Source organism: Tyto alba, unplaced genomic scaffold (genome assembly GCF_018691265.1).
Source record: "Tyto alba isolate M040663 unplaced genomic scaffold, T.alba_DEE_v4.0 Super-Scaffold_1000006, whole genome shotgun sequence".
Lineage (NCBI taxonomy): Eukaryota > Metazoa > Chordata > Aves > Strigiformes > Tytonidae > Tyto > Tyto alba.
The window spans coordinates 8,780,198-8,794,922 of NW_024881272.1; the positions used below are offsets into that span (position 1 = coordinate 8,780,198).

Genomic DNA, 14,725 nt, shown 5'->3' on the forward strand with positions numbered 1-14,725 from the left:
TGCTGTGGCAGTCCCCCAGCCCCTGGCAGCCCTTTTCCCACGGACCGGGCTGTGCCGAGCTCAGCCACCATCGCCGGGTCCCCCCCCCCCCCAAGCAGCGATCAGCCCCCCCCAGCAGCCATCAGCCCCCCCCAGCAGCCATCAGCCCCCCCCAGCAGCCGGCTGCCCCTGCCCCGGGGCTGTGGGGGAGCTGCGTGCCTCTGGCTGGGGCACCGCCGGGGTTTTTATTTTTGACTATTGTGTGAGCTGGCCCACAGTCAGGTGGGGCTGGGGCCAGGAAAACGAACTGGTGCAAGGAGTGCAGCCAAACCCCTCGCCGAGCCCGGCTGCTTCCCAGCAGCGCGAGTGCCGAGGGGACGGGGGGCCTGTGCAGCTCACGCTGACTACGTGGCAAAGGGCAAAGCTTTTCCATAGTGTTGCAAGGCACATACTTTACAGGGGTGTATTGCTCCTCACCCTCCTCCTCCTCCTCGCCTCCCCCGAGCTGTTTGTCTTGCTGCAGGATCGACCTCTATTTCCTAACAGCCACACATACAAATAATAATAATAATAATAATAATAATAATAATAAACAAATCAGTCAGTCAGTGGTGCAGACAACGAAGGAAAGGCAGTTGGCTGGCAAACTGAAGGCCATCTTCTGTGCTAACTGCAAAGGGGAAAAAAAAATAATGTAACATGCTGAAGTCATTACGAAAGGCCGATGCTCTGCTGGCGTCTCATCCCAGCTGAGCACCGCAGTGCACTGTGCAACTGGGACCAGTCACCAGAGCTCTGCAGCGAGCTTTGTAAAGGCACCAGTCGACCACGGCAAGAGCCACGGTTAGGAGCTCAGTGCGTGAGGGGTGGCTGTCAGTGCTGGCACGGCAGAGAAGGGGGGGGGTTGTGCGTGCATGTACGTGTGCCTGTTTGTGTGTTTCAGGAGGAAGGTGCTGCAGCTGTGTCCCACTCAAATGAAGCAGCTCGCCTGCCCTGGCAGGGCCAGTGCTGCTCTGTAGGCTGTTAGCTGTGAAAAGCATTAAATATCACGCAAAAAAAACAAAAAACAACCCTCAACAAAACCCAAAACAAAATACAGATGGAAAAACAAAACAAAAACCCCAAAAAACACCACCCCCTCCAAAATACAGCAGTACAATGTTTAGAAATGCATGTGCTGCACTAAATCACCACCCTTGTGCACGCAGGTGGCAGGGGTGGGGGGGGCTGTGTGTGTACGTACACTGCCTGGGAGGGCACCCAGGCCCCATCCCACCCGGGCACCCTGCTCATTGCAGGGGAGTGGGGGTCCAACCGAGGCACCCCCCTGGCAGGGTGACCCCCCGGGAGCGGGGGCTGTGCTCTGTGGCAGTGGGGGCCGTGCTGCTCACAGTGCTTCGGCTGTTACGTGGGGGTTCCCACCGCCCCGCTGGGGCTGGGCTGCCCCATGGCACCGCTGCAAGGAGCCAGCACGGGCAGGGATTTGGGGCAGGCGTGTGGGTGTGACAAGGAGCCAGGCCCAGCACGGAGGGGTGTTCTTGCTCCCGGGGTGCAGGGCTGGGGTTGCAGGGGCCACGGCTCTCCCTGCACCCGCAGCTGGGAGCCGGGCACCGCGTCCTGCGGCCCCGAGCACGGGCCTCCACAGTGGTGCCTCTGGCCAGGCCCCCAGCTGCTCAGCACCCCGCCTCAGGTTTAACAGGGGCAAAACGGAAACAAACCAAAACAAAACAACCAAAACAAAAACAAACAAACAAAAAATACCCCAGACAACAAACCAACCCACGATTTTGGACAGTGCATAAGTAGCAAGGACGGCCCATGCCCTGCCGCCACCCCCCGCCAGCCCTGGGTACCAGGACTGCAGCAGCACGCCTCACCCCGCACCCTTGGCACCAGGCATCGCCCACGGCATGGCCCCCCCGGCCCCCCCCCCAGGGCTGTCCCTGGCGAGGGGCCGGCTGAGCTGTGTAATCCCTGCGCAGGATGTGGCCGTGGGGCAGGGTCCGGCGCAGGACCGGGCTAAGCGGGGGCTGCCCTTGCTGTGCCAGGAGCCCCAGGGACCGGCCAGCCAAGGGGCTCAGTCCGGCAGCAGGCCCTGCCGCCCCGCAGGAGCTACCGCAGGGATTTGATGATGGCCCTGAGGGCATGGGGCGTCTCGGGGACGGAGGGAGAGGCGCTGTAGAAGGGGTCGGTGTGGTTCCTGCGCTGCTCTCGGAGGTACGGAGGGACGGAGGAACTTTTGATGTGGAGGATCCTGGTGTCCATCACTTCGCAGTCGATCTGCATCATCACTTCGTAGTCCTGCCCATTGATCACATTCTCTGCAAAGGTAAGAAGAAAAGAAGTTAGCCCTGCAAGCTAGTGACCCAACAGCACCAAAAGAGAGGCTCCTGGACCTTTTTGTGGTCTGGAGCAGGAGCTGGGGCAGGGGGAACCCCTTCCCTTTTGCAGCTCCACACATGGAGCTCTAGCTCACACAGCGCAGCCCACCTCATGACACCTCAAAGGGCCCAGGTCACACCTAGAAATTAATGTCTTTCTTTTTCCCCTTCTTCATCTGAACATAATTACCGATGGAGTTGGTTGTGTAACATTTATTACTGAACTGTTGTTCTTGATTCACTAAAGCACGATTGAAGAAAGGGCTTATTTAAGCAAGCTGAATGTTTCACTTTCTTTTTATTGGTTTAAGAACACTGTAACCCTCTTGACACCGAGAATCTAGAGGAAGGAATATCTTCACCGGATTATCAATTGGAAAAAAAAAAAAAAAAAAGCCAAAAAGCTGTCTCTTGAAAGAATTAACTGCACCTCATTACCACGCTGACATGGCTGTTGTACTTGCTTGACGTTGTGGTGTGACACTGGACAAAGCCTCCGGACACGGGGAGACCCAGGCCGGCACAGGGGACCCCGGCTGCATCACCCCGGCGCGGGCACGGCTGCTGCCGCAGAAGCTCCTGGGCTTGCAGGCAGAGGCCGCGCACATGGCCAGCATCTGCTGCCTGGATTTAAAGGTGGGAGACTACTCCCTGCATAGACAGTGTGTCCAGGAATGTGAGAGCCGAGATCGGATTTCCAGGCACAACCAATCCTTGCCTTTCAGAGTCAAAAATGCTGACTGCCATCGGCAGGGTCTTCTTTCTGTGCTAAGGAGGATGGAAGATCACCTAATGGAAAGCGTATGGGTTGGAGGAATGCAATATACATTACTAATTTTTACTGTTTTCCTGGATTAACTCTGACTCTGGATGACAGCTGACAACTGCGGCCGAACCCTCCTGTACCCCACGCCACCTGTAGAAGCCATTAGATCAAATATGTCTGCTATAGTAATGAAAAGCAGGAGCAAACCCTTGCGAAGGGGGCTGAGAGCCTGCAAGGGAAATCAAAGCTCCCACCTGCAGAAATGAAATGGAAAAGCTCCTTATGTGCCACCGAGCGACCGAGGCCAGGAGCAGCTGTGCATGTCTCTGTGCTGCTGAGCCGAACACCCTGACAAGCGCCTCGTCCCTCCTGGCTGCAGTGCTGCTGATAAAGCCCTGCCGTGGCTTCGGGTGCGTGCTCCCAGCTGGGACCCTTTCTGAGGCCATCCCTCCAGGTCACCCCTTTTCTCACCCTTTGGATGTTCTTGGTTCTCACCCGATAGGCTCAGGACCGGCCGGCGGGAGGGGGGCTGGGCTGATGGTGCTGCTCGGGACAGGGGCTGCACGGGGCAGCTGGGGGCACAAGGAGGAGCTGGGGTGGGGAAGAGCCCAGCTTTTGAGGTGGAGAGAGCAAACGAGACCAGATCAGCTCCCTGCGACACCGCAAGCTGAAAAGGCAGCTCCTCAGCTCTCACGTTGCAAAGACGACAGCTCGACAGGCTCCTGGGCATGGGAGAAAATGTGCTCCAAAGCCACAAGTGGGGGAGGTGGGATGGGAGAGTGGCCAGGGCCAGGAAAACCTCTCGGTGAGCGGTCAGCCTTTCCTGCATCTGCCCGCAGCAGCCAGCACAGCGGGCCATCATGAGGTTCCCTGGCACTGCACAACCCGGAGGGGAACAGCGATCCCGGAGAGCAGCCCATGCGCGGGGTGGGTGGCAGCGGGCGGCACGGGAACCAGAGCAGTCCACCTCGGCCAGCCAGGAACCCGCTTCTCCCAGCGCTGACACACGCTCCCCCCGTGACTAAGCGGACCATGATTAAGCCACAGCTCTGCTACCCTGTGCAAGAGGTGCTGTGGCTTCTGAGGCCACCACGGCTGAGATAGCTGGGAGGAATCACACTCACAACGAGCCTTTCTGGTCAGCAGGCATGGAGGGGCCCCACGCACCCAAATCAGACATTCACGAAGTGCCTGAATCCTCCCTATGTCTGTGAATTAGCCCAGGAGTGACAATCAGGTTTAAAGACAGGTATCTGATTCTTTCCCCTTTTGGGTTGAAGGTGTTGATGAAGTACTGCTGCAGGGAGCCTCTGCAAAGGGTCTCATCTCCCAGGGATGAGGACAGTGTCAGGAACGGCTCAGTTCCCACTACAGACACTTCCAGCAGCCTCTCTCATTATTACCACTAGCACCAAACTGACTTGAAGAGGAGGTGGGATTTTCCGCAAAGCTTGGTGATGCTGCTGGGCGCCTGGACCAGCTGCGCTGGAGGGAGCAGCCTGGAAGCTGTGCCAGCCCCGGGACGCCTGGCCGGCATCGCACAGCCCAGAGGGTGGGGGGGCTGATGCTCTGCCCAAACCCACGTGATGGTCTCAGCAAAACAACAGGCAAACGTGACCCAAGTGCAGCCGGCGCAATCCGATGTTTGGAAAGACTAGCTCACTGTCGAAGGGGCAGGCATTGCAAAAATGATTCCACATGGCTCCGTCCTGAGCTCGATGCCATTAAACTGTTTCACGATCTGGATGAGGAATAGAGAGCATACTTATAAGATTTTTGGAAGATGCTAAACTGGAGAGATTTCAACCACCTTGGAGTGTTGGATTAGACTGCAGTTTTGATAAAAGACAGAAGCTGTCCAAAATCTTCAGGATGCACTTCAACCAAAGCCAGAGCAAAGTACAACACTCAGGAGAATCGGAAAACATGAGTACAAAATGGTGCTGGGCAGAAACATCGCAGAAAAAGCTTGAGGACTGCAGAGGATCACTTTGAATAAGCCAACAGCATAACAGGACTAGAAATGATCAGCTCAGTTCCAAGAGAAACAGATCGCCCTTTGACCAAGTTTCTAATGATAACGAAACACAAGCCCTGGGTGAAACCACCTTGAGAACCAGAGGATCTCCATGACTGGCAGTTTTTAAGAAAAGGCCAGATGACCGCCTGTCAGACGAGACCTGGGGTACCTGACCCTGATTCTGCACAGGCACAGGCACAGGCACAGGCACTCGCTCGTGGTGCCTCTGGCCCTGCCTTTCTGCGAGCTGCGGGTGCCTGCTCGTGGCTGGAGCCCCTTCGGGTAGACAGCAACCGATGACTGCAGAGCCCAGGTCCGCAAAGAAGCCAACATACCTCAGCTGAGCTGCGGTGACTGTCCGTTTGCTCTTTGCTCGTGACAAAGGCGAGGCAGTGCAACTGGGGCAAAGCCCTTTCAGTGAGATTTGAGCTGACATTTGCCCCAGGGTAGGGATGCACACCTCCAGCGCCCACGGTTCAGACTGCAGTGAGAACTGTGCCGTGTTTCCTTGATGGTCTGTTCAAATCCAATGGTTACACAGCTGGACATGCTCAGATGTGCTATTCCCAATCCCATGCCAGCAAGCAGGCAGTATCTGGAGTAGAGTTGTGGGTTCTCCACGGGACCCCGTTGTCTGACCTCATCCACAGAACAGGCCAATAATTTTGCCCGGTGATTCCTGCATAAGATCTTTTAAAAATAAAAGGTCAGGCTTTCTTCTTCCCTCCCCCTTCCATGGGGCCGTCCAGCAGTACCAACACCTGGGAGACACCAGAGGAACACAAGGTGGGTTTTCCAGAGAGGCCCCGACGAGGGCTGAGCTCACCAGTTGCGTGTGGCTGATCCCCGGAGGGGTCAGTGCACACCCCCAGTGCTCTCTCTCAAGGCTCAGGTCAGCGCGTACTGCACTGCCTGAGCACGCAGCTTCGCCCCTCCCAGGCAGGCAAACGCAGGCAGGGGTATCTGTGGAGGCAGGACCGGCAGCCCGGAGTTGCTGCCGGCCGCCGCTGCTCGTTTGCTGGCTGGAAGGTCAGCACTGCCAATGTGCATTGCACAGGGCTGCTTAATGGCCCAGAGCAACACCGACACCGAATTATTTCTGAAGTTTATTGTGTTGAATTACCTATGACTGATGCTTTGCGGGATTACATAAGTGAAAACAGGAACGGATCTCCTGTTAAGGTGGCTGGATTTATAAATAGATTTATTGCTCCTCTTTGAAGTTCAGAACATACAGCCTCTCACACGGTACAGCCTCAGGCGTAAGAAGCTATCCTTCCCAGGCCAAAAGCCTGTGTTGCAGTTAATTATTTGTTAACAGGTTTAAAAGCCGTGCTTCAGATGATAGACTATTTCAAATTAACATCAAAAGTAACTGTGCCAAGAGTTGCTGTTCTCTGACTGCACCTTCCCAAAGAGGCTCACTGGCTCTTGCAGGTCTGTACCAAACTCCCAGCATGAACTCAGTCTAGGGAACAGAAATCTAATTCTCCAGTGCCGCTCTCTAGGGTTTATGGCAGCTCCTCTTAAAAACAAACATATTGCAAGATCCAGCTGACGAAAGCTGAAGTCTGCAGTCCAAACCAAAAATGTTTAGCAAATAAGGCTGAGGGTAAACATTTAGTAAATAAGGCTGAGAGTAACAACTACTGTTATAAATTACTGAAGATGATGGAAGATTGTCTTCATATTTGAAGCACTATATTTTCAAAACTGGCTTATTACAAAGACCATAAAACCAAAGTCCTCCCTCTCCCGTTAGTAGTACTAACACATATCAATCAGTCGAATGTTCAGATGTCCATCTTTGAGATCAGGCATCTACTTCTATGAGAGATTCTGTCTTAGAGGAATGCAGAAGACAGGTGGAGGTCTTGAGAGGCAGGCAATGAAAATCTTAGTGTTTGTTCTGCAATAAGTCAGAACAAATGGCGATGTCAATTGTCTCTGTGGATTTAAACTCTATACACACCAGTGGGCTGTTTGGTCCTTTGAACACAGTCATAGGATAGGAACATGTTACCGTGGTAATTTACCCTTTCCCACTTACATACACCCCCTCCAAAAAGCTTTCCTGCAGGAAAATGCTTGTCTTGAAAACCGCACAGTTTGCAGAGGCCGAAACACAGCTCCCCTGAATTGCCACCTGACCTTGCTGAAGTGTTTCAGGGCTGTGACCAAACACCATGGAAGAGCTTCGCAGCTTTCTGAAGGTGTGCTTATGCCTTAGGTACATCGATAGAGCCTTGTTCTACCAAATCAACTATGAATTTTACCTTACTCCGGGCAGTCCCACAGTAGACTACCTAAAAAATATTCTGTGAGACCAGTACTGTATAATTCAGGGCCTGGGTCACTGATTTGACATTCCAAATCCTCAGACTCTTCTCTAACGCCCCAACTGCCCTTGCAGTAGATACTTACTGGTCGGTTTCTTAGTAGGTGACTTGTAAAAGTGGTCAGAACCTGCCTGGCTCTACTCCCCCTGTGCTCACTGAATAAATACACAGTTAAGCTAGTGTCAACCCCACAGACCTGGACTACATGTCCTCACTTCTTCTGGTAAGATACAGGAAGGGAAATCACTTGCCCTAGCTTTATTTTAACTACCTGTCTTTGTCAGTAAGGCTAAAGAATCATCCCCTCCTCTTGTGGACAATAGCATAGAGTGAATTTGCTCTACATGGAACTAGTTTACTTGAGGTCAAAGTAGGTGCCAGGGAATTATCTCTGCATAAGGTGATACAAAACCACCAACTCTTTAACACCATCTTTGTTGAACAGCTACTCATACCCTTTAAACTTTCCACATTTCCTTTTAATGAGAAAGTTTGCTTTGCCACACCAGATTTCAAAGACAGTCAGTGGCAGTGTTCATTTACACTTGGAGCCCCTTCTGCAGCCCCATCTATCACACCAGCAGGAACCAAGGCAGCCTTCAAAGAGCCACCAAATGTGTTCCAGTACCTGGTTTCTTTGTGCTAGCTGTGTCAAGCTGATGATGCTAAAATTTGGTTTAAAGAATGATTTAGCACCAAATTACCCAAATAATTTATATTGTGATCTGCCCTGGCCCAAAACAGAGCTGATGTTTAGGGCAACACAGAGTTCAGAAAGCGCAAGCTTCAGGAGAAGATGAGGGCACCAGCTGCATGGAGCTCTGGGGCTGGACTGCTGAAAGGCTGCAGCTGTCCACAGGCATAAATTCCAGGGGCTTTCTCCACACTGTCACTTCTGCAATCTTCCATCTTGTCTCCGCTGAGCAGCCCTGAGTGTCCTACCCAGCACATCTGGACAATGTTTCCATCTGAAGGGTTGGTATACACTACCAAATAAGTATATAAATGAAGTAGTGTTACTATAACAGATACACAGACTAAAAATACACTCACTGCAACAACGCAGCAGGGTTCCTAAAATATTTACAGATTTGCTTGTTAGACGGGATTACTTGAGGCAAGAGAGAAAGTTATATTTTGACCCAAATGACTTCTCTTTTTAAAAGTAAATTCCCACTTTGAACTACTTCCAGACAAACCAGTTGCAGTGGTCTCACCTCTGTGGACTTAGCTGTCCTCAGTCCCTAACACAGGTCAAGTGAGATCCTGGGCATTTCAGTTCTCCAGGTCTCCTAGCAGCTCTCAAACAGTGAGCCAGGCTGCTGGGTCTATATGCATACAGGAACAGGGACCGTGGTCAGGAATACTGGATCCACATAATCAAAGTCACGTCAATGAGCCACAAGCTGACAGGAAAGAGACAGGGTCCCTCCCCATGTCTAAGCTGTTGGAGCATTGGTGCCAGGGGCTATCCAAGGGGGATATATACAGGCATGAGGGGTGAGGAAGAAAACTGGAGGAAACAAGCTCTCTGTGGCCTCCAGAATAAATAATGGAGCCACAGGAGGGATTGGCACTACCTGTGGGTGAGGAGCAAAACATGCCCTTATCTTACACCACTCTGTGGTTTTTGGGAAAGGCCAGCGCCTGCGGGCAACGCGGTCAGTGGCAGATCTGTGCCAGAGGGTGCTTTGCATTTCCCAGTCCAGACTGGGAGGTCTCAGGGAGTGGGAAGGAAAGTTGGCTCCTCCCAGGGACCATTTCCCACCAGATCTCCCACCTCCCCTTCCAATCTTCTTTCATGCTGCACTGTCACTTCCCTCTAAGAGAAAGAGCGTGAGCTAGAGGAGGGGGCCCAGCGTGGATCAACTGTGATTGATTTTCTTGTTTTGCAGAGGGAGCCAATGGCCATTTCAAGAGAAGATCATAATCACCAGTGTCGACCCTCCCAGGCACATCATTTAAAGCTCCCTCAGGTAGAGTATTTCTCAGAAACACTGAGACATTTTTGACAGCACTGGCTGTGCATACGCATGTTGTTGGCAGGGTATCATTGCTGCAAGATGGCCGTATTTGAAACCTAACCAGCTGTAGCAATGTTAATGACAAGGGAAAAGAAGAGAGAAAACAAAGACAAGGGGCAGAGCAGTTTTGCTGCACAGAAAATTCTCTTGGGAGTGAAGGAAAGAGGCTGGAGAAAGGGCAATTTTGTTAGGCAGAACCATCCCATGCCTGCTTGGGAGGCACAAAATGTATAAACAAACTCCCCACACAGCCTGAAATCCAGACATACCCACTTACAAAACAAATAACTGTACACAGGAGAGTAGCCTAGAAAGGCATTCCAGTAAAGGCTTCTTTCAAGAACAAGGGCTGGAGGGCTTGTCCCAGGACAGCACATGAGGGGACTGCTCCCTCCGAGGGCAGCAGGGCGGGACTGGGAGGCACGAGCACAGTCCCTTCGGTCCCTACCATGGGCCTAGCATCCTACAGATGCTGCTAGAGCTGGAAGACCTTTCTGGTCCAATGCTACCTTTGGTTTTAAATGCCAGCAAGCTCCTCCTTTTCCTGCTGCGCTGGTGGACTGGCTTTTCTAGCTCTGGTACTGCCCGAGGACAGCTGTTCGTCACGGGCAGGAGAGCAAAGTCCTGGCAGCGAAGTCCCATCTGACCTGCACTTCTGCTTCTAACAGTGACCAGAGGCACGAGCAAAAGTCAGGGCAAGCATGTACTTTTGGTGATATATGAAATAGTAAATAACTGCTTCCTAGCTCCCCTGTCAACACCATTCATGGTTCTTCAGGTTCTGTTATAACCCTTCCCTCAGCCATTGCTGTCAAATTCAATAGTCGCTGTGGTAGGGAAGCTGCTTCACTTAATGGTCATTCCTGTTGATATTTTCCTGCATCTTTCATTGTTTCATATATATCCATAAACATCTATGATCAAAAATGTATAGTACTGAAGACAGGGGTTCAGTAGAGCTGTAAAGATGGTTCATGTTTTGTCTTCTACTCCCTCTCTAATAAATTACAGTGCTCTTCTTCCTCAGCTAAGCCAACATTTCGGGGAAGGATGCACAGTGGCTCGTCTGGGCAGTAACAGCTCAGTTAGAACCTGCCATTATATGTTTGGCCAGGAACATTTTTCCCAAGCAAATTCTTCTGCATTTTTTCACACCAAGTTTCACCTGCTGAATAGAGTTTCACTCCCTCTCAAGATGTTCCAGCCTGTGCCTGGAGATGCATGGGCATCTCCCCAGCACAGACCTGTGTGGGAGTCGACTGGTAACATTCCCTCCACTGCAAAATGTGACCATCTGCTTCCACCTTTTATTATCACCTTTTAGAGAGATACTAATCCACGGGTAAGCCTTCCCTCATCTCACGAAAGTTTACTTTCTTTTAGCCATCTCCGAAGAACTACCTTTTTCCAAGTTTTCTGAACGCTCAGGTGTGTCACTGTGCTGAAGAGACCACCCTTATTGTCACACTCCGCCGGAGCACTAAGGTAGGACTTTCCTCTGCAGAAGCGGTGCTATCTCTTCCCAATCTACTGTATGTACCAGGGCATGCTCAACTCCCACAGATTCATCCAGCTGGTGCAAAAGTGAGACTTGGTATTTTACAGTTTCTGAGGCCATTTTAAAAAAGTTTGCCTTATTTGTCACTTGCCATTCTCCTGATATTTATATAGCCTCAGTGGTTAACACCAGCACAAGAAGTTTTTCCTCTTTCCTTTAACAGTGCTGACTACAACTTTAAGTGCTCTTTTACACCTTGGTCCTCCACAGGCACTAGAGATTCCCTGGCAGGCTTCCTTCCTCTGAAAAATGTTTTTATTATTTTTTTATACCTCAGGCATGCTGTTCCTCAATATATTTTTCTGGCTTGACTTCTTATGGTTTGACATTTAGTCTGCCAGAAATTGTCCTCTTTTTTTCTATTCCCTCATTTGGCTACAATATCTATTGTTTAAAAGATATCTTCTTACTTCTGTGAACCAACTTTAATGTGTTACTTAAGCCTGTTGGATTTTTTTAAGGTCCTTTTAAAGACTTTTGCACTGAGCTTTTAATCTTTAACCAATCTTCATAACATTTGCCAGCATTTTGCCCTATTGGTTTTTCTTTTAATATGTTTTCCTGTTCTTATTTAGCCCTTACCTTTGAACTGTTGTATGTAATCTACCATTTCAATTTGTAGGCACTTACTGATAAAATTAATTTAAATATTTGACTTAACTTTTTTTACAAGAGGCAGCATCACTTTTTCATTGACATGGACCTTCTCTATCACCCAGTATCATTTGTATAGTACTGTTAAAGTGTCTCTGATTTAAGAGTAAAGGCTGGTGAGAGGCTGTACTCACTTACAGCTGAAATGTCTTTATAGGTTGGATGGTATCCAAAGAGTGAGGTGAATTTTCCACCTGTCTCACTTGGATACATAAAATTACCTCATCTATTTAGATAGCGTGATCGGCTCTTGCTCGTAGAAGTGTGTTTTTAACACCACCTCTGTGAAGCTTCTGTCTGTGTGGGGCGAGCACTTTCCTCCACATGAGATTCTCTGATTCTATCTGCCAGTTAATTAAAAGAAATCATACACACATGCTGCAGAGTGCCTATCTGAATGCGGCACGCTCATAAAAGTGAGACGTCTGTTTCAAAGACTTCTGTCTCCCAGCTACAGCAACAAGAGATTTCCAGCGTTAATGTACAAGTCCTGCTCTGAAACAGAGGTGCCTCCTCTCTCACGGTGAGGGGCAGCTCGGGCTGGTGATCACTTCTTCATCCACATTCACCCAGAGGGCAGGGATATGCCACGGTCTCTTCATCCGGGGCTACTGCAGAGTAAGCCAGGATGGAGGCAGATGATGTACAGTGAAGTGGTGGATGGCCAGAAACATTCTTTAGATGCTCAGGACGTATTTTTCAAACTTTTTTTTCCTACAGCAACCCTGCTACAAGGGATCGAGCCCAGAGGACGCCCCGGCAGCAGACCAGGAAGGGCCAGAGGTGAGGTGGGCTGTGTGAAGAGGGTGAGGGAAGCTGCAGCATGGAAGGTGGACCCGGGGTATGAGCAGAAGGCAGAGGCCCCCTGCCCCACCGGCAGCAGTCTCCTGAGAGACCGCAATCCAAACACGGAAAAGGACCGTCTTGGACTGCTGCGTTTGTACTAATCTCTAGCTTTACTCCAGTGATGTTCTCAAGACAGAACTCATAAATGCGAGCCTCCTTTACCAGCTCTGTTGCAGTTTTTTATGTTTTTACAGGGTGAGCTCATTATGGATAATTATGTTTCAGATCACTGCAGGAATAAAGAGCTACCAGAGTTGGCTTGTGTATCACAAACATAAAACTGTGTTTGCCACCTATAATTTAACACTAAGAGGAATTATGTAATCTTGAATTTACAACATTTGAAAATGTATTAAGGCAGATCAGCTGGGCTCGAGGCTAGAATTACGATGTGCTGCACAAACACAGTTCAGTGCAGCTGAGATGGCGATGGTAATCTCACAGATCGGGATGAAAATTTTCTCTTTGCAGCACAGCTCTAGGCACAGTGTGCTCTGTGAAGCTTGGTGGGAAAGCACACCTACACGGCAGCATCAGCATCCGGGGCGAACCAACACCTAGAAGACGGGGTCTCTGCAGCGAGACACATGCATGTTCACTTCTAAACCCAGTTTGGCTGCTCTTCCAACTCCATACTGGCATCCATACTGGCAGCTAATGTCATGGGTTTCTTTTTTCTTCTACTTTGTGGATTTTATATAAGTGTGTCTTTTACATGGAAAAAAACAATCTGGTGTAATAACTCGACACTGGTGTTGGAAATACTAAGTATGAAGCCCAATTAATTTATGACACATTCTCTACCCCCTTTGTAAACAGTGTGTCCCCAAGAAGGTGCCATCTGTAGCATTTATCCTGTCTATACAGGGAAGACCAGTCACTCTAGGGCTTGGCCTGCTCCATCATACAAAACCCAAGAGATATTCTTTTTTATATTAATGAAGGGGCGAAAAGGCACAGAAGAGCCTCTGAAATCATCATCCTGTTCTTCTGAATAAATAAAAATAGGTTACTCATTTAGCAATTTAGGTAAACAGCTCATTATGAAAAGTCATAGGGGAATAAGCCTTTATGATTTCATTTCTTGATTGTTTCCTGTCTAACTAAATAAACATGAACTCAAATGACACAGATTCCATTACTTTTGTGCACAGATTCTTGAATGATTTCTTTCATATTTTTTGAATAATTGAATCTTCTCCTTCTGTCAAAGACAACATATATTAACAGACAATGGTTGAGGAGAGCAAAATCTCTCAAAGAAAACAAAATCTGTTGAAAACTTCTATTTAAGGTTGAATCTAGGCAACGATCGATTCTGATGTTCAAAGAAATGTAGGAATGTTTGGGTGGGGGTATTCTGTTTTGATAAACTGAGCTTTTATATCACTTCGAAATGAGAACAGGAATGAGAATAGCAGCATCTTACAATATGACTAAAATCTGTCATTAAAATTCCTTGATAAAATATGTTCTGCCATGATTTCAATCCTGACCTCTACAGCACAGCTTTACAAGAGCATGAGAGCTGAAGTACATCTGTGACATTAGCAAACCATCCTAATTACAGCGGAACCACAGTAATGTGACATGCTGCTTGTCCATGAATGCACACAGGAGACAGCACACTCCCCCTGTTTCTCAGTCCAGGCTCAGTAATCAGCTGTTGCAGTGAGGTCCAACCGAGAGCTAACCATGGCTCTGATTTTTCCCTGGTCAGCCTTCACCAAACTGCTTTTATTCCTCAACTGGCAGCTCAAGAAGCAGAAGGGTGGTATTTTCAAAATGGCCTGCAGATTTACAGAATGGAGACATTCTCAGATGTATTTTCCTACATCCTGGCTTAGAGGACTTGATGCTTTGAAGAATTCTCAGCGACCTTCAAAAAACCTTAGCAGCCACCCTTCTTTCATCTCACAGATAAGTTGTATTCCTACATACACAGCTTTCAGAGCCTTCTGCTCATACACTATAGCTTGTAAGGCTGTGCTGAGTTCTCAGCACCTTCTGCTAAATCCAGATATAAAAGCAGAAACAACGAAGGAAGAACCTCTGCAGATCATGCTTGTGTAGCCAAGAGATGTGTCCTCTGGACCTACTAGAGTGGCAACACCTTCTCTGTCTGGGGCCAAGGACAGCAGCTGTGAGAAAGAGCCAC

At 49.5% G+C, this 14,725-nt stretch overlaps 1 protein-coding gene across 1 annotated transcript in view; it reads right to left on the minus strand.

Annotated features, from left to right (window-relative positions):
• Positions 1-131: 131 nt before the first annotated feature.
• Positions 132-14,725, minus strand: part of ATF6 (activating transcription factor 6) — an 82,220-nt gene continuing 67,626 nt past the window's right edge. Inside the window, exon 16 of the mRNA XM_042804771.1 lies at positions 132-2,300. Coding sequence (XP_042660705.1) covers positions 2,092-2,300 — 209 coding nt within the window. The 3' untranslated portion in view covers positions 132-2,091. The remainder of the gene's footprint in view (positions 2,301-14,725) is intronic.